This window comes from Phalangium opilio, unplaced genomic scaffold (assembly GCF_054372755.1).
Source record: "Phalangium opilio isolate 3A_F unplaced genomic scaffold, DU_Popi_V2 ptg000103l_1, whole genome shotgun sequence".
NCBI lineage: Eukaryota > Metazoa > Arthropoda > Arachnida > Opiliones > Phalangiidae > Phalangium > Phalangium opilio.
The window spans coordinates 1235440-1253792 of record NW_028324205.1 but is presented as its reverse complement, the minus strand read 5'-3'; the positions used below and the strand labels follow the sequence as shown (position 1 = coordinate 1253792).

General features: G+C 34.9%; 1 protein-coding gene and 2 non-coding genes across 4 annotated transcripts; 2 read left to right on the top strand and 1 right to left on the bottom strand.

The window, feature by feature from the left end:
- Nucleotides 1–1891: 1891 nt before the first annotated feature.
- On the top strand, nucleotides 1892–3290 carry LOC149630098 (F-actin-uncapping protein LRRC16A-like). Of its 2 annotated transcripts, XM_089851300.1 has the most exons (3): nucleotides 1892–2030; nucleotides 2163–2298; nucleotides 2453–3290. In XM_089851300.1, exons 2-3 carry the CDS (start codon nucleotides 2266–2268, stop codon nucleotides 2783–2785), a joined length of 366 nt encoding a protein of 121 aa, XP_089707426.1. In that variant the 5' UTR covers nucleotides 1892–2030; nucleotides 2163–2265; the 3' UTR covers nucleotides 2786–3290. The 2 variants fall into 2 exon arrangements, with proteins under 2 accessions (XP_089707426.1, XP_089707425.1); XM_089851299.1 differs by having other exon boundaries at nucleotides 1892–2298.
- A 9937-nt stretch (nucleotides 3291–13227) lies between these two features.
- On the bottom strand, nucleotides 13228–13349 carry LOC149630097 (U5 spliceosomal RNA). The gene has a single exon (XR_016374202.1). It is a non-coding gene; the product is annotated as a U5 spliceosomal RNA (small nuclear RNA).
- Nucleotides 13350–16978: 3629 nt separating this feature from the next.
- Nucleotides 16979–17100, top strand: LOC149630096 (U5 spliceosomal RNA). Its single transcript, XR_016374200.1, has one exon. It is a non-coding gene; the product is annotated as a U5 spliceosomal RNA (small nuclear RNA).
- Nucleotides 17101–18353: the final 1253 nt, after the last annotated feature.

The window sequence follows — 18353 nt, the reverse complement described above, 5'->3', positions numbered from 1 at the left end:
TGGGTGTTCATTCTGCACAACGAGGGACTTTGAACACCCTACAGTGAGCCCCTGATCCGGCCTGGGGGGATCTTTGAGGGTGTTCCGCAGTCAACGGGAACACTCTACCAGCACGGCCAACCAGGACTCTACTAACGATAAGTCGATCTTACAAATTTCTTTACTCGGTTTTTTGTACACTCTGTGTTTTTGCCCGGTGGGCGTGAGCAAAGGGACTGTGTGGGATATCTCTTGCTCTCGGGACCGCGTGATAGGGCGGGGCTTAAGTTTTTCCTTGTGTCGGAATTTGCTAGCACCCCAGTATTCTTTTGGAAGCCATTCTCTGATTACCGTATTACTTAGATCATAATACTTTTTGAATTCATCCTACCACGAAGAAAAGTCTTCCCGCTTTTCCTGATTGCCTTTCTGATTTATCACCAATTATTCGGTAAGGTTACGTAGTTAACTCGTACTTAGAGACAGTTTTTTTAAATTGACGGGGATTCCGTAAACCAGTTATCCTAAGCCTCGGTCGCTATTGTTGCCGGGCTGAGTCATTACGCGTAGGTATAGCCTACCTTCAGGGGCTACCAACTTGGGCCTTGGTCTCATTGTCAACGTGTTGATTAATCTAAGTGGCTTTCTTATTTCTCTGAATTCAAAATGGGGATCTATTTTATTTGGGATCAATTAATTCTCCCTTATTTTATCCCATTTGCGGTTACGGTGACTTTGGGATATGTGGGCTATTTGATATGCCGGGAAATCGGTGTGACTGTGGGATATGATCGACTTACCCCGTTACATGGATTTAATATACCTCCAACTCGTTCGAGTATTCATCCCCAGTTGCCAACTGGAAATGTTAACCATACCGGGCTTCCTATACCCTTGACGTTAAATCCAACCCCTGGTACAGCGTGTCAGTTGCCACTTCGTTCCGGCTCTTCTGAATTAATGGTCCGGTTCCTCTAGGATTGTGAGTCGAAAAGTAAGGGCTCTAGAGACTCAGGACCTTCACATAAGGCCAATTCCAGTAAATCATCCCGGTCGGGCAGTAACTTACGACCTTCCGATTTAGACGCCGTTGATATTCAACGGCGTAAAGACTGGCAAGTCTGGGCTAGGGTTGAAGCCGAGAGAATTAGGGCCAGCGTAGGCCATTTTAGTAAAAACCAAGGGAAGAATGACCCACCTCTGGAGCCACCGAAGGGAGTTACCCCTTTATCACCTGTAAGGGTACCCCCTCCGCCAAATACCCCGGTACTGAGAACCTCGTCACCCCCCTGGCGGGAAAACATTGCGCGGGTATCTGGCAGTCCTGTCTACAACTGTATCTGTGACGTCATTGGCGGGAAAATCTACAACTGTATTTGTGACGTCATTGATAAGAGACGAGAATTTATTAAACGTACATGGCCAATGGTTAATGATAGGCTGAAAGTTGCGCAATCCATTGTAATATTTAGTTTGACTCAAAATTTTAACCTTTTTTCAAGGAGTTTATTTTGATTATGGTATTGTTTTTAATGGTAATTAAAAGTCAGTCTCTTCTACAACTGTGACGTCATAGATAAGAGACGATAAAAACTTTAAACGTACATTGCCAAGGCTTAAATCTTCTACAATTGTAGCTGTGACGTCATTGATAAGAGACGAATGGAATCTTTGAACGTGCATTGCCAAGGGTTAAATCTTCTACAATTGTAGCTGTGACGTCATTGATAAGAGATGATACGGGTGTAGAGTTACGCTTACATAAGGAACTAAGATTTGTCAGCCCAAACGGAATCAAATACCAGTACTTAGTTTTAAAATACAATCACAGAAAAGTAAGCGTGTGTAAATACTCTCCTTTCAAATCTGGCGTATTCAAAGCAATTCACGTCTAATTTTCTATTAGAATGGTACTAAAGCCAAGGTGGAGGCCGAGGCTACCCCGTTTACAGGTCAACACCAAATGCCAGGACTCGTCCTAACGTGTCTAAACCTAACCTACCTCCAAGTTATAACGAAGTTATCACTGATTCAAAATAAATCACCGATAGGTTAGTAGTGGTTTGAAAGCAATTACCTATACTAAACCGGACTATTTTGGTAAAGATGTCGTACTTGCAATGGTTTAATAGTAGCAAAATTTCTTCCAACATATAAATGTTTAAGGGATTTGTTTTTTCCAGCTAAATCGGCATCGAAATCTGAAAGGACTCGACTTTAATTTGAGCTGTTAGATTGTCATACCTTTTGAAATAACTAGTTTTTCAGGCATTTTCCTCCTGTCGTATGTTTATATTTATTACCAACGTTCCAATCAAGGTACTAGAACCTATTTTGTTATTCCCTATTGAAATTGAACTCATAGTTTGTTTATTTAAAAATGGATAGAGCACACATTCCACTATTTAGATATTCAGGGTGTAGAAAGTAAATTATTTTTAATTGATTTTAACATAAAGAACAAACTATTTAGCTGTGCCAAGTGATTGAAAATAGAGTCTTCAAGTTTAAAGCAATTAACAACGAGATTGAAGTTATTAATCATATGAGCATTCAGTTAGGAACTGCGCTCAAAACTATATTTCCTCGAATGTCTTTAGAGTATATATCAAAAGACCTGGTTTGTGGAGGTTTTTCAACGGTATACGCTTGTACGCGCGATTATCGTGAAGAAGTTGCGTGGGATGTTGACACCATCTACTTGTCACACGATAGCAAAGAACTGTCACTGACACAAAACATTAAAGGAAAAAAATACAAGACTATGAAAAACAAATTCTTAATGACAATCTCTTCTCAATTGTAAAGAAAAACAGAAAATAAATGTTTTATTGCACCTTAGTGTATTTTATTGTGGTGGGTTACGGTTAAGGTTTGAAGTGCGACTAGGATGATTATTAGAGTTAGGAGTTGTGGATGTAGAGGCCGCTTCAGATGGTAAGGGCAACCCCTGACTTCTATGTTGTGATCTTAGCCATTGACGTTGTTGCTCGTTCAAACGCCAAAGGAAGGGTATTTGTGAATCTGGGTCCTGTTGCACCTGCGCACCTTCACGCAACATCGGTCTGACCCGTGCAATAGGTAAATTTCTCCATGACGGGTGATTTTTGTATAATTTCTCATTTTCGGTTCTTATTATCTTATTACTTAATTTTTCTAAAATTGCCTAAAAAATATTTAATTATTAAATTCTAAGACCCAATTGGAAATCATAATATCTTTATTTCGTGCAATTTAGGAAACTATCGAAAATTGGTTTTAAAAGTTTTTCAGTTTCTTTAATCCGATGTTTAAACCTCATGTTATTATATAGTTCCATGTTATATCGATCTTCCAATGATATTACATGTACAGTTATTATATGTGAAAAACTAACCAACAATTTTTTATTTTTTACACAAAGATGATTTTCTGTCATCAGGTAAAGTTGTTGCGAATAGCTCCTTGTTGGTGTTTAGGTTATTGGGAGAACTAATATTATCTAGAAGAACTAATTAACCGACTGAAAAATTAACTAGTCTTAATATACTTTTGTTGGTAATTTTGTAAATGAATAAACTTTGAGACTTTATTTGCAGGAAATAGTTTATTTTAGCAAGGTTAAAATTAAATGAACTTCTCGCGTTGGAGGTAATTTCGAGAGTGATTTTTTGAGAGGCTCACTAGCAAGAGACGCGAGACCCCATAGGTCACGTGTCCGTTTTTTATCTTAGAACAGCAGAGGTTTTTTAAGCTGTTATCTTAATCGCCTATATTCTTTTTTTTTTACATTGATCTATTTTGTTAATTTTAGACTATACATTATTAATTTTTATGATTATTTGATTTGTTATTTACACAAGATAAAATTACTAATTTTTTTCTTTTACACAAAGTTCTAAAATACTTTTCATGGGTCCGCTTTAAAACCAAATGGCAAAGTGTCCCAACCTTTAATTACACGTTTGTTAAACGTAAATCCAAAGCTTTTTTCTAGTTTTCGACTTAAAAGAGTGGCCGACGTTTTATTTCTAATGACGTTGAAAGGAACGTCCACTTTTAGACGTTTGGATTTATTTTTTATAGAGTTCACTATAGCTTCAAAGTTTATAATTTTCTCGTTAACACGATTAAGGCAAATTCCCTTAACCTTCACGACAGATTGACCGTCCGTAGTTCTGTAACCGTAACTCTTGGGACCATTTGAAACAAACTCTGTAATTGTAGCGTCCCCTAGTTCGTTAACCCAACACCCTAAATTGTTACCCGTGGGGGGCTTAAAATCGTTTTCCCCCGCCACAAATAAAACGCTATCGGTATCCGTGTATAAGGCTCTTCTACCCAATTTATGTAAGGTTTCGAATAAGGTTAATCTTCCGTAGCACGAAACGAAACAGGCCACATACGGATTTCCTTTGAAATATGTGGGTACAAAATCATCTTTGTTTTTGTACGATAATAAGCACATTTCTTCATTAATTGGTCTTAAATCTACCAATTCCTTTGTGTCATCAGATAAGATACGTACAAGTTCTGTACACTCGTTAACAATTAGTGTTTTGGTTTTGTTTGTATTCATACCAAAACGACCCCAAAGACTGTTGAGACAAATCTTTGAAATAGCTCTCAGCACGGGGTTATGGACTACTTCGTCCATCTTGATACTTATACCTTCAGATTCGTAAATCGATTCAATATATTTTTGTTTTTGCTCGTCAGTTTTAACGGAAGACGGATAGCCGGAATTAGCTTGTTTTATCTTCAAAAAATTGTTAACATAACCGCCAAATAGTCCATCGTTAACATGTTTTTCATACTGAAATGTCTCGTCGAAATGATGTACTTCGTATATTTTGATAATTTTATAACCCATTTCTACGGCTTTGTAAATTTCAGGCGAAGGCCAAATACCCGAAATAATTCGTTCCTTGTCAGAATGTCGACACTCTTCATTATTTGATTTTCGTTTTTTGCTTCATCCGGTTTATGATATAATTTGAAGACTTCTGTCCTTCCACCGTATAAAGCCGACCTGGCTAATATTGGCGGAGGTACCTCTACAGTCTCGCAAAAGGTACTACAAGCGACATTTGTCTTTAACAACTTTTCAAACTCGCATTCCCACATTATTATATACTTTGCATTGGGGTGTAACTTTTTTATAAATTCTATTCTATCCAGACCCTTTTCGTAACAGTTTTTATTTGTATCATTTACTAAACTGTTCCATTCACTACCTTTAAAACATTTCGGACAACCGTGATACGCGCAACCATTGAACTCTAGGATAATTTCAGGATCCTTTGAGTAACCGTCAACTAAATAAGGTCCAATTCTTTTTTCTCCTTCAGGAGATAGGGCTGTCTGTATTTCTACCTTCATTTCTTTACTAACCCAAGCCAACCACTTGATTGCTTTACTACTTTGGTTGTATGACCCACGATAACCCGGACTAGGTACCACACCCAATGTATTTTTTTCTAAATATTTGTGTAAAAACACGTTAGTACAGGCCCCCGATATTGTAATAGCTCCGCAATTAAGAGGATCTAGACCCGATGCTTTTTTGTAAAGTTCTCTAAATTTTGTAATTCCTTTTTGTAAAACTACCACATCTTGTACAGCGTATTCCTCTAATTCGGTCATTATTTTGTACGTGGATTTTTTACCTTTTTCACTGTACCATAAATCAAAGGCTTGTCGGTCCTTTTCATTCATAAATTCAGGTTGAAACGCGGTCTTTTCAGGTAACGGACCTTCATAGTTTAAAGTGTCCTCTTTTAAGAAAATATAAGGAAAAAACTGTTTTTTGTAACTACCCAATTGAAAGGTTTCTGTAAAGGCTCTCAGAGGAAGGGCCACGAAGGAATAACTACAAATAAACCTAAAATTTTGACTTTTAATAAAGAGAGCTAGAATTTTAGAGCCGTCGAATATGACGTCTGGTTTTACATGGTTATTAATTAACCAATTTAATATAAAATACGAATCAAAACCTTTAAAATTGTGGGCCACTATAGTCAAATTCTCAAATTTAGGTTTACTTATTTTTATTCGTTTATTGTTCCTTGTATAAGATGTCTCATCTTCTGTTTGGGTCAGATATTTCATAAACTTATCAACACAATCAAAACCTCTAAAAATTTGATAATCGTATTCGGTATCATTAATTTGCATGGCCGAAACTAATAGAACTGGGGTATGTTTAGAATTCATATCAATAGTTTCACAGTCAAAATAACAAAATCTAGTTTCTTTAAAAGTATCATCAAGGGGTTGAACGTAACACATTTTGGGAGGGTGCTCAATTTTACATCTAGAACAAATTGTAAGACATTTATGTTTGTCATCGCGAATTTCTTTGCAACATTTTAAGCACCGTTTAATTTTTAAACAAGTGTCATTTTCTATGTGAAATTGGAAACATTCAGGCCCTTTAAAGTATCTATTACAGTTTTGACAGCGAGATATTTCAATCTGAGGGTCTTCGTGAAAGGTCTCAGAGTAACAACGCCAACATTTGGTTTTTTGATTAAAACATTTGTGTTTTTTTGCGTTCTTTGAATTAGTAAACGTTGTTAAACACGTATTACAATACGACGTGGCCCCAAACATACTGGCTAAACTTTTAATGACGTGCATGTGTTGATCTATTTGTAATAGAAAAAAATTTTTCTCCGAAAACATTTCACCTTGATAAACCTTTTTGAAATTATCATTAGCACTGAAAATAACTATTTGATACTCGGGTTGCAATACTTTTTGAAACATTGCAATTTTGTCTAAACTAACTGGACCAATAGGCACATTAGCCTTGGCATGAAGCTTTAACGCTTCTTCTTTTTGCAAAGGTCTATGACCTAGTTGTATACGTCTATAACGATTAAAATCAAAAGTCAAAGTACTAAGCTTTTGTTTCTTTAAATATGTTAAATCAGCAACCATCGTCCCGCAAACGATTGCTCTTGATACGCATAGTTCGTCATCGTTTATTATGGGTAAAAATGTCCTTCCTTTCTGAATATATTTGTCGAGAGCTATCATCGATCTATTTTTAACAGATCGACGACCTGATATTGGTACATTAACGTTTAAAAATATAGCATCGAGCCTGACATCACCCTCGAGAAAAAAATTTCGCCGGCTTTGACTTACTTGACTAATGGCAGTCATTAATCTTTCCGCCGTTAACTCATTTAGGGCCATAAAATTTAAATTTATAGCATTTTCCAATAAGTCAGACCTAACACAAAATCTAACGCTATTGTAACCTGGAGAAGATTCTAAAATTGTCTCTATAATGGATTGAAAGATTTTTATCAATTGTTCATATACTTCTGTCAATTTGATCATATGAAGGTCTTTAAAAATAATTTTATATTCAGAGGCTAAACAGTTGAACTTTCGAGAGACAGTTTGGTTAACTTTTGATAATTCGTAAAACCTTTTAGGATTGAAATAGGAAAGATCCAAAGGCTCTTCTTCGGATGATGACATGTTTTCTATTTGATCTTAGGCGCGACTCGAAATAAAACTCTTGACGTAGACCAAGGAAACAAACTAAAATATCTAAAATAATATACACTACAAGTTCTAAAATAAAAAAAGTATTAATTTTTCTAAAAATACGTTTTAAAAATTCTTTATTGAGTACATTTTCAAATTTCTTATACAGTTACAGGCATTTTCTTTAAAACTTTGTCTATAAGACTGACAACTTCTGGTACCTTATCAAACTTTCAATTTAATTTTTTTTCGCGCATTTCCCCCCTATATTTTGTTAATAAATAGCCCGTATCTTTAAACTTTTCCAGTTCCAACATTCCCGGGAAACATAGGGTCTGTTTTATGGTACTGCATGGTTTGCTTAAATTTTTTTTAACTTCTTCTATCACGTCTATCGAAATACATATTCCATATATAAGGGGTTTTTTAAAAGCGTATCTTCTAATGTCTATATATAATTTATTGTTTAATTTAACTAATTTTACACCGATATTGTCGCTCTCGTTAAATTTAATTTCGATAGTTTCCCACGTTTGATTTGCCGTCTAAAGACAATAATGATACATTTGGACATGCAGTTTTTAAAAACGTGGAAAATTAAAAAAATCTTACCATGTCTAAAGGCATCGAGAGAATTTAGTTTATGGTCGAGAGATATTGGCTCAAGTGATTGTACGCCGCGACTTGCGGGGTTTTATACTATATCTAAAACGGTCGACGTATCACGTTAAAATAAGTACATTTTGAACTATCATAGATGTAAAAAAATCTTGTTTCCGTTTTACAAAAACAGCTGTTAGTTATAAGAGCGAAAAATATATTATAACCTTGAAGTCATACGTATATTTCGAATTACCTTTGACGCCAACCTTGTTTTCGCTTTATTAAAACACCTGTTAATTATAACGAAGCAAAATATAACACGGTATAGGCGCTATATTATTCACCTTTAGGTATAACGAATCCTTGGGTCCTAGCTAGTTTGATAGTATTTTATGGAACGAAGTCTATAACCAACAACTGTTAGTTATAACGGAGTAAAATATAACACGGTATAGGCGCTATATTATTCACCTTCAGGTATAACGAATCCTTGGGTCCTAGCTATTTTGATAGTATTTTATAAAACCCGGCGCTATATTATTCACCTTTAGGTATAACGAATCCTTGGGTCCTAGCTAGTTTGATAGTATTTTATGGAACGAAGTCTATAACCAACAACTGTTAGTTATAACGGAGTAAAATATAACACGGTATAGGCGCTATATTATTCACCTTCAGGTATAACGAATCCTTGGGTCCTAGCTATTTTGATAGTATTTTATAAAACGAATAAAATACACTAAAAACACAATAAACCATTTAAATTGCAATAAAATATACTAAAAGTACAATAAAACTATAATAAAACACCGTAAAACACAATAAAGCACTCCTCTAAAACTTCACTATACCACAATAAAATACAAATAGGCAGTTGTTTAAATGGTGAAAAGATAAGGTTTTAAAATGGGCTTAAAATATTAATTACATTAAACGGTTAAACCTACGTAAAATAATTAGAAACCCATATCATTCAAACATTTTCTTTTTATACGGATTCTACAAATATTGTTAAACACTATCCCTCGTCTACACAATGTAGAACTTACAAGCGTTTTATTAATTAAAGAAAGTCTGCGAAATACTTATTCGCGAAATAATTATTCGCGTCATTGGATCTCATGTGATCATGAACTTCATTAAACATTAAACTGTGAGTGTTATCACAAAAACACTCGGCTAACCTGCAAATCTGCAGGGCCTTGAATATATAATGCGTAGCTGTGTCGTTTTCATCACTATAATTTTTCCTTATGGTTTTGTTAGTTTTATATACCATAAACATACACATATGAAGAGCTAAGTTAAGAACTCTTAAGTACTGATTTGGACAATGAAATTCGTATCCTCCATAATAAAATGTACGAAATTTACATCCCTCCTCATTACGAGGATGGCAACTACCTAACTGACAAATATTTGTGGTTCCATACATTTTGTTCGGTGTCAGGTGTACGGTAAATTCGTGGATACTATCCCCAGTGAATTCTTCCAATTTGAATTGATGAACCTTGTTATTTATGATACATGGAAACTGTCTAACAAACATGTCAATTAATGACCCTGGGGGTAATTGCACTGTAGAAGTTAGTAATCTGTACATTGCCAAGTGTTTCAATCCAAAATTTATATTAGGGCCATTAACGTATTGCCAGCCGGTTGTTATGGACGGTTTATCAAATATTTTGGCATTTAAGATTCATTATAAATAGCAGGGATAGATTTAATTTTAGAAGTAGGAATGGAGAACAGAGTAATATCTGGGCGCGCGTCAAAGTCCCGGACCCCTTTCCACGGGACGGAGGGGGGGGGGGTATGAAGGAAGAGGCGGTGGGTCATAGCGACAGAGGTAAAAAGGAATTACGGGTATTTTTCGCCGTCCCCATCAGCAGCGTCATCAAAACCTAGTTTAAGTGAGTGAACCAAAAAGATAATTTAAACGTTTCGTTACATTACGTGTTGGAGGGAGGGGCTCTATACTGGGTGGGCTATAACTGAAGTAAATACTAACCGTTCTCCATTCCTACTTCTAAAATTAAATCTTTCCCTGGTAATGTCACAGACTTCCTACTACAACTAATGGATCATTCACTTTACAACAACAACAACAACTGTCTTCAGAAGTTCAGAGGCCCTAAAAAATCTGATAACTAACAGGCCTCTACATCAGGAGTTAAGACAGCCACGTTAATTAAGCAGCGACAGACAAGCAAGCATTCAACTTTCAAGGGCAAAGGTACTAAGGTTTTACAAAGTGCGAGTTTTCAACACCAGGAGGCTTTCAACCTTTCACTGTTCAATTGATGGGTAGAATAAGTTCATTTTCCTGGTGTAAGTTAAAGGGCAAGTCTCATTTAAAGTGAAAGTTCAGTGACGTAACTGATTATACCTTAATTTAAAGAACGGCTGCTTTTTCTAAATATAAAAGGAATGAAATATTAAAATTAAAATAAATTATCTCTTATTACAATATGATAATTAGTACATTTAATTAGAATTAAAAATAATCAAGGACTATTGCGCCATCCGCCATTGATATAGTGGCGTCTGCTAAATCGAAACCCTCTAACCCCTTGGTTGAATTCTCGCAGGCTGAGAGAGATAAGGGGCAAGTGGTTCGATTTAGCAGACGCCACTAAACTAAACCACCTACCCCTATGGGATTGGTTGAATTCTCACAGGCTGAGAGAGGTAAGGGGTAAGGTCATGGTTCTGGCTAGCAGATGCCTGCACTAAACCAATGGCGGATGGCGAGGCAGTAGTCCTCTATTATTTTTAAGACTAATTAAATCTACTAATTATCATATTGTAATAAGAGATACATTTATTTTAATTTTATAATATTTAATTCCTTTTATATTTAGAAAAAGCAGCCGTTCTTTTAATTAAGCTATAATCAGTTATGTTACCTAAACTTTTCCTTTAAATGAGACTTGCCCTTTAAGTAGTCACCTTACATTATAAATTTTATTTTAAAATAAAAAAAAAACCGATATGGGGACAAGTTAAACTGTCCTTCCGATACCTTTACTACGTATTAAACCCATATCCCTTGTCATTACAGGATATTACCTAGTAAGTAAGGCATACAGAACGGGCGTGGGGACGCCATCTTCTGGAGTGGTTAGAAGTTAAAAACCGAGATTTCTTGCAACCCCCCCTCATCCCCCCTGAAGCCTTAGGCAAGTTTTACCTTTGCCTTTAGCCTTGTCCTTAACGCTAGCAGGTTCGAATGCTTTAAAGTTTTGAAGAGAAAAATCAATAGGATTTTAAAAGTACACGTGCATCGAGAAAGAGGAGAGAAGAGCCTTGGCTGTGCACTGCTTGCAAGCCTTGGGCCTTAAGGCTATCAGGTTTTGCCTGCATGGTAAGGTTAGAGCTAGCTGACCTAGAAGTTAGAACGTAGCTCCCTTTCCCAAACGTTAGGTATATAACCAGAAGTAAGATGAGACTAGAAGTAAAGAGCTCTAGCATTGGTAATAAATCCTGGCACTATTGAACAAATTTGAGGATTTATTTTTATGCCGCTTCCATCGCGCCTACACTAGAGAGAAAAAAATTGGTCGAGTTCCAAAATATTTCCTACCCCCTTTCCCTCAACGTAAAACCGCGGAACACGGACGCGGGTGCTTGAATCTAGTTCGGCCGTCACCGCCGCGAGCGTCTCACGTTTTGCAGGGGAAAATTCAGAAACCGCTACCGGCCAACCGTTGGTGGGTTATCAAGAATATTCACTTTCGCCAAGTGAAGAATTCGGTTAGCTCAGTACTTCTAGTCTCATCTTACTTCTGATATAACTCGCGGAGCCTTTTATTTCATTATTAAATAATTCATAATATTGATGTTATTCTGGAGATGAACAGAATTGAATCAGACTTTGTGAAGTTGAAGTTTCGTCTTTTAAATAATTAAGTAGGAACGTTACAATTGTTTACTTGTTTATTTATTTATTTATTTATTTAGATTTTCCACTGAAAGCAATCTATAGCAAAGACTTGTTAAGCTTCGTTCCACGAATTTTAATATTTTAAAATTATAAATAATTGAATTATTTAAATTGCTATGCTAAAATCTTTAAAATGGAAGGGGACAAATTATAGTTATTTTTTTTTAATTTTAAGGATTCTTCTACTAATTATAAGGCCAATCTACGTAGTGAAATATTAAATGAAATACGCATGAATTATTTCAAAAATTGAAATTAGTTTGATGAGATTTCATACGTAATTTTATATTTGCACTTTCGACCAATCGCGTAACGCCCCAGCTGCCTAAGTTTTTGTTAACAAAAAAAAGGTATTGTTTTACTGATTCTTTTACTAATTTTAAGACCAATCTGCATATTGAAATATTAAACTAAATACCCCATGAATTCTTATTAAATTTAAATTACTTTCGTGAGATTTCGTGAATAAATTGAAATTTGCACCTCCGACCAATGGCGTAACGCCCCAGCTGCCTTCTTGTTAAAAACAAAACTCCCGTGGCACGCGCTAGGCCTATATATCACGTGCAATTTATATCAAATCTCGCGCGAAATTTCACGCTACATGGAGCATGTCACGTGAATTTTGTTAAAAAGAACGCAGAGGCGTTAAGCGATTGGTTGGAGGGGCAAATTTAAAATTATCTATGAAATCTTAATATCATCAAAACTAATTTGAATTTTAAAATAACTCTGAGATACTTATTTCCTAGATGTTTCATTATGCAGATTAGTTTTATAATTAGTAGAAGAATCTATACACTAAAACCAAAAAGCCTGGATTTTCCTTTACACCCTCTTTTTAAAATAATTCAATTAAGTTTAAAATGAAATACAGTTTAACCTATTTTAAAGTTGAAAATAAGTTTCTTTTTTCAAGCCTACGTTGGAACCACAAACAGCAATTTTCAAAAATATTTCTAACTAGTCTAGAATATTTTACAAGAAAATCCAGACTTAAATATTGGGTGGTCTTTTTGGTAAAAAGTAGAGAGGCTACTTTATCTATATTCGAGGGGTCGGTCAGTTAATCTCAACGTAAACGTGCACAGTGGTTATCTTCTCTATGTCATTACTATTTTTGACTGATAAATAGATATCAAGCAACGTGGTCTGGATTAATCTCGAACTTAGAATATAATAAATATGAGTGTTTAATTTTGGATTAATTAGTAACCCTCGCCACAAGGGCAAGGGCAATTCAAAAATTGAATTCAGTAGCTCTTTACGCTCCATCGCACGGAAAAATTTAGTAAAAGGCGAAATTTATATGCGTGATGTGATGAAGCGAGCCTTTCCCCCCGCTATCCGTATAAATACAAAGATAGCAGGGATAACAATTTAGTGGGAACGGATGGTATTTGAAGAAAAATTGGAACGCCAAAGCGCACCATATATGTTCGCGTTATCTTAATTATTAACGTTTTATAATTAGATAAAACTTAACCGATACTTTTAGTATGTGTAAACAACGTTAATCTATCATACTGTCAAAAAATAATTTGATTATGTATATTTATAACATTGTTATTACAATATTTAGCATTTTTGAAAAACATTTTATTTCCCAATCTTATGTATTTTAGATTAAAATTTATCTCTTATCAAGTTTATATATTTCACATACTCATTTAATGAATTATATTAATTAATATCGGTTTAATATTACTTAAATATTGTTAAAAGAAAAATAGCACATGCTTGTGCCATGGCAACGTGCCGTCATTAAAAAAATATCATAAGTTGCCGAAAATCCTAAATATCATCTATAAAATATAAACCATATTTTTTTCAACACAGTGTCAAGATACATCGTTTACATAACGGCATGGCTCAAAACAAGCAGTATATGGTATCTCTCAAAGCAGACACCCCGTTAGAGAAAACAAGTTGGGAAACCAAAATAAACCTCTCCGAGCCGAGACGAATTTACCTTCTAAACACAGGTGCACCAGCCAATGAGAAAAACCGGAAATACATAGTTCAAATTGGCGAAATACTGCCAAGGTCTTTAGCAAAGGCTTAAGCGTTCAACAATTTCCTTTGTATCCTCATTAATTCTAATGAGGACCTAAAATGTATCACTGAAGGGTGTATTTAACTTTCGGCTCCCTCTGAGCCGTTAACACCTCCTATAAGAGGAGTCGAAACAAGGTCATTTCTAGTTTAAATCTAGGGTATCTTATTTCACAGACCCAATCGTTTCAACATTTGTGCATAGATGAAGAATTATCATCCACATTATCTAATGAATATCAAAAATGCGTTTACACTATATATAAATGTAGTAAAGCAGAATTAAAGAGTAAACACCAAATTTGAAATGTTAATATCAAAAGATGTTCTTCGAATATTCAGATGAAACAGAGCTTTATAGCTACACAACTACTAAAAGAATCGTAATGCCGAAAAATATTTAAAATATTTCCATTTAATATTCTGCAAAAAGGAAACGTTATCGTTTTGTAAGAGATCTTATCATCCTACTCGCTTTATATTAACTTTGATATGCGTGTAGTGTTTCGATTCAGATGCAATCTTCATTACTCGTTCTATATTAACTCTCACTTGTGTCAGTACATAGAAATAAGTTTATCTTAAATAATTAATTAAATATAAATGATATTATTTATTTTAATCGCCAGTAAATAACTTTAAAAATAGTTAAATCGTTTAAAATAAAGTTGTTCCTATTATCTTTCGAAACTTTGCTAATATTGACATTTAAAGTGAAGGGTACCACTCTTGCCCGCTTTCTTCAAATTTTGGGGTATATATACGATCCGTTTCCATTTTAATAATAGATAAAAACGCATTCGCGTGAACCGATGGTGGAAGCCCTGCCATTGGGAGGCTAGACGTTTCTCGTAACCCTAGCCGATCGCCGCGTATATCTTAAAACCTAACGATGGAGAAGTAGCCGGAATGAACAAAGACCTGAAGATGGTGGTGCATAGAAGCTGGTGTCAATGTGGGATTTTTTACCTCTCCGAGTGACGATGACGTCACGGAGAGGTATTGCACTGGACGTGTCTGTCTGTCGGTCAGACCTCACGTGACCGCTTTCGCAGTTTACAAATCGGAGCAAACAAATACCCGATTTCCGGAACGCGTTCGCGGTTCACGGAAATTTGGCCATTCATCTGCCCACACGTCTTTACTAACTGGCTTCTAAGGACCACAATCTGCTAGTCTTTGTCCATCCCACATGGACACTTGCCTGTACTTGCTGGCTCGTAAGCACCGCCATCTTCTGTTCTTCGTCAATCCCACATTGACACTAGCCTGTACTTTCTGGCTCGTAAGCACCACTATCTTCTGTTCTTCGTCAATCCCACATTGACACCAGCTTCTATGCACCACCATCTTCAGGTCTTTGTTCATTCCGGCTTCTTCTCCATCGTTAGGTTTTAAGATATACGCGGCGATCGGCTAGGGTTACGAGAAACGTCTAGCCTCCCAATGGCAGTGCTTCCACCATCGGTTCACGCGAATGCGTATAGGAACGCATAAGATAACGCGAAAGATAATAGGAACAACTTTATTTTAAACGATTTAACTATTTTTAAAGTTATTTACTGGCGATTAAAATAATTAATATCATTCATATTTAATTAATTATTTAAGATAAACTTATTTCTATGTACTGACACAAGTGAGAGTTAATATAGAACGAGTAATGAAGATTGCATCTGAATCGAAACACTACACGCATATCAAAGTTAATATAAAGCGAGTAGGATGATAAGATCTCTTACAAAACGATAACGTTTCCTTTTTGCAGAATATTAAATGGAAATATTTTAAATATTTTTCGGCATTACGATTCTTTTAGTAGTTGTGTAGCTATAAAGCTCTGTTTCATCTGAATATTCGAAGAACATCTTTTGATATTAACATTTCAAATTTGGTGTTTACTCTTTAATTCTGCTTTACTACATTTATATATAGTGTAAACGCATTTTTGATATTCATTAGATAATGTGGATGATAATTCTTCATCTATGCACAAATGTTGAAACGATTGAGTCTGTGAAATAAGATACCCTAGAGTTAAACTAGAAATGACCTTGTTTCGACTCCTCTTATAGGAGGTGTTAACGGCTCAGAGGGAGCCGAAAGTTAAATACACCCTATAGTGATACATTTTAGGTCCTCATTAGAATTAATGAGGATACAAAGGAAATTGTTGAACGCTTAAGCCTTTGCTAAAGACCTTGGCAGTATTTCGCCAATTTGAACTATGTATTTCCGGTTTTTCTCATTGGCTGGTGCACCTGTGTTTAGAAGGTAAATTCGTCTCGGCTCGGAGAGGTTTATTTTGGTTTCCCAACTTGTTTTCTCTAACGGGGTGTCTGCTTTGAGAGATACCATATACTGCTTATTTTGAGCCATGCCGTTATGTAAACGATGTATCTTGACACTGTGTTGAAAAAAATATGGTTTATATTTTATAGATGATATTTAGGATTTTCGGCAACTTATGATATTTTTTTAATGACGGCACGTTGCCATGGCACAAGCATGTGCTATTTTTCTTTTAACAATATTTAAGTAATATTAAACCGATATTAATTAATATAATTCATTAAATGAGTATGTGAAATATATAAACTTGATAAGAGATAAATTTTAATCTAAAATACATAAGATTCGGAAATAAAATGTTTTTCAAAAATGCTAAATATTGTAATAACAATGTTATAAATATACATAATCAAATTATTTTTTGACAGTATGATAGATTAACGTTGTTTACACATACTAAAAGTATCGGTTAAGTTTTATCTAATTATAAAACGTTAATAATTAAGATAACGCGAACATATATGGTGCGCTTTGGCGTTCCAATTTTTCTTCAAATACCATCCGTTCCCACTAAATTGTTATCCCTGCTATCTTTGTATTTATACGGATAGCGGGGGGAAAGGCTCGCTTCATCACATCACGCATAAAAATTTCGCCTTTTACTAAATTTTTCCGTGCGATGGAGCGTAAAGAGCTACTGAATTCAATTTTTGAATTGCCCTTGCCCTTGTGGCGAGGGTTACTAATTAATCCAAAATTAAACACTCATATTTATTATATTCTAAGTTCGAGATTAATCCAGACCACGTTGCTTGATATCTATTTATCAGTCAAAAATAGTAATGACATAGAGAAGATAACCACTGTGCACGTTTACGTTGAGATTAACTGACCGACCCCTCGAATATAGATAAAGTAGCCTCTCTACTTTTTACCAAAAAGACCACCCAATATTTAAGTCTGGATTTTCTTGTAAAATATTCTAGACTAGTTAGAAATATTTTTGAAAATTGCTGTTTGTGGTTCCAACGTAGGCTTGAAAAAAGAAACTTATTTTCAACTTTAAAATAGGTTAAACTGTATTTTATTTTAAACTTAATTGAATTATTTTAAAAAGAGGGTGTAAAGGAAAATCCAGGCTTTTTGGTTTTAGTGTATAGATTCTTCTACTAATTATAAAACTAATCTGCATAATGAAACATCTAGGAAATAAGTATCTCAGAGTTATTTTAAAATTCAAATTAGTTTTGATGATATTAAGATTTCATAGATAATTTTAAATTTGCCCCTCCAACCAATCGCTTAACGCCTCTGCGTTCTTTTTAACAAAATTCACGTGACATGCTCCATGTAGCGTGAAATTTGGCGCGAGATTTGATATAAATTGCACGTGATATATAGGCCTAGCGCGTGCCACGGGAGTTTTGTTTTTAACAAGAAGGCAGCTGGGGCGTTACGCCATTGGTCGGAGGTGCAAATTTCAATTTATTCACGAAATCTCACGAAAGTAATTTAAATTTAATAAGAATTCATGGGGTATTTAGTTTAATATTTCAATATGCAGATTGGTCTTAAAATTAGTAAAAGAATCAGTAAAACAATACCTTTTTTTTGTTAACAAAAACTTAGGCAGCTGGGGCGTTACGCGATTGGTCGAAAGTGCAAATATAAAATTACGTATGAAATCTCATCAAACTAATTTCAATTTTTGAAATAATTCATGCGTATTTCATTTAATATTTCACTACGTAGATTGGCCTTATAATTAGTAGAAGAATCCTTAAAATTAAAAAAAATAACTATAATTTGTCCCCTTCCATTTTAAAGATTTTAGCATAGCAATTTAAATAATTCAATTATTTATAATTTTAAAATATTAAAATTCGTGGAACGAAGCTTAACAAGTCTTTGCTATAGATTGCTTTCAGTGGAAAATCTAAATAAATAAATAAATAAATAAACAAGTAAACAATTGTAACGTTCCTACTTAATT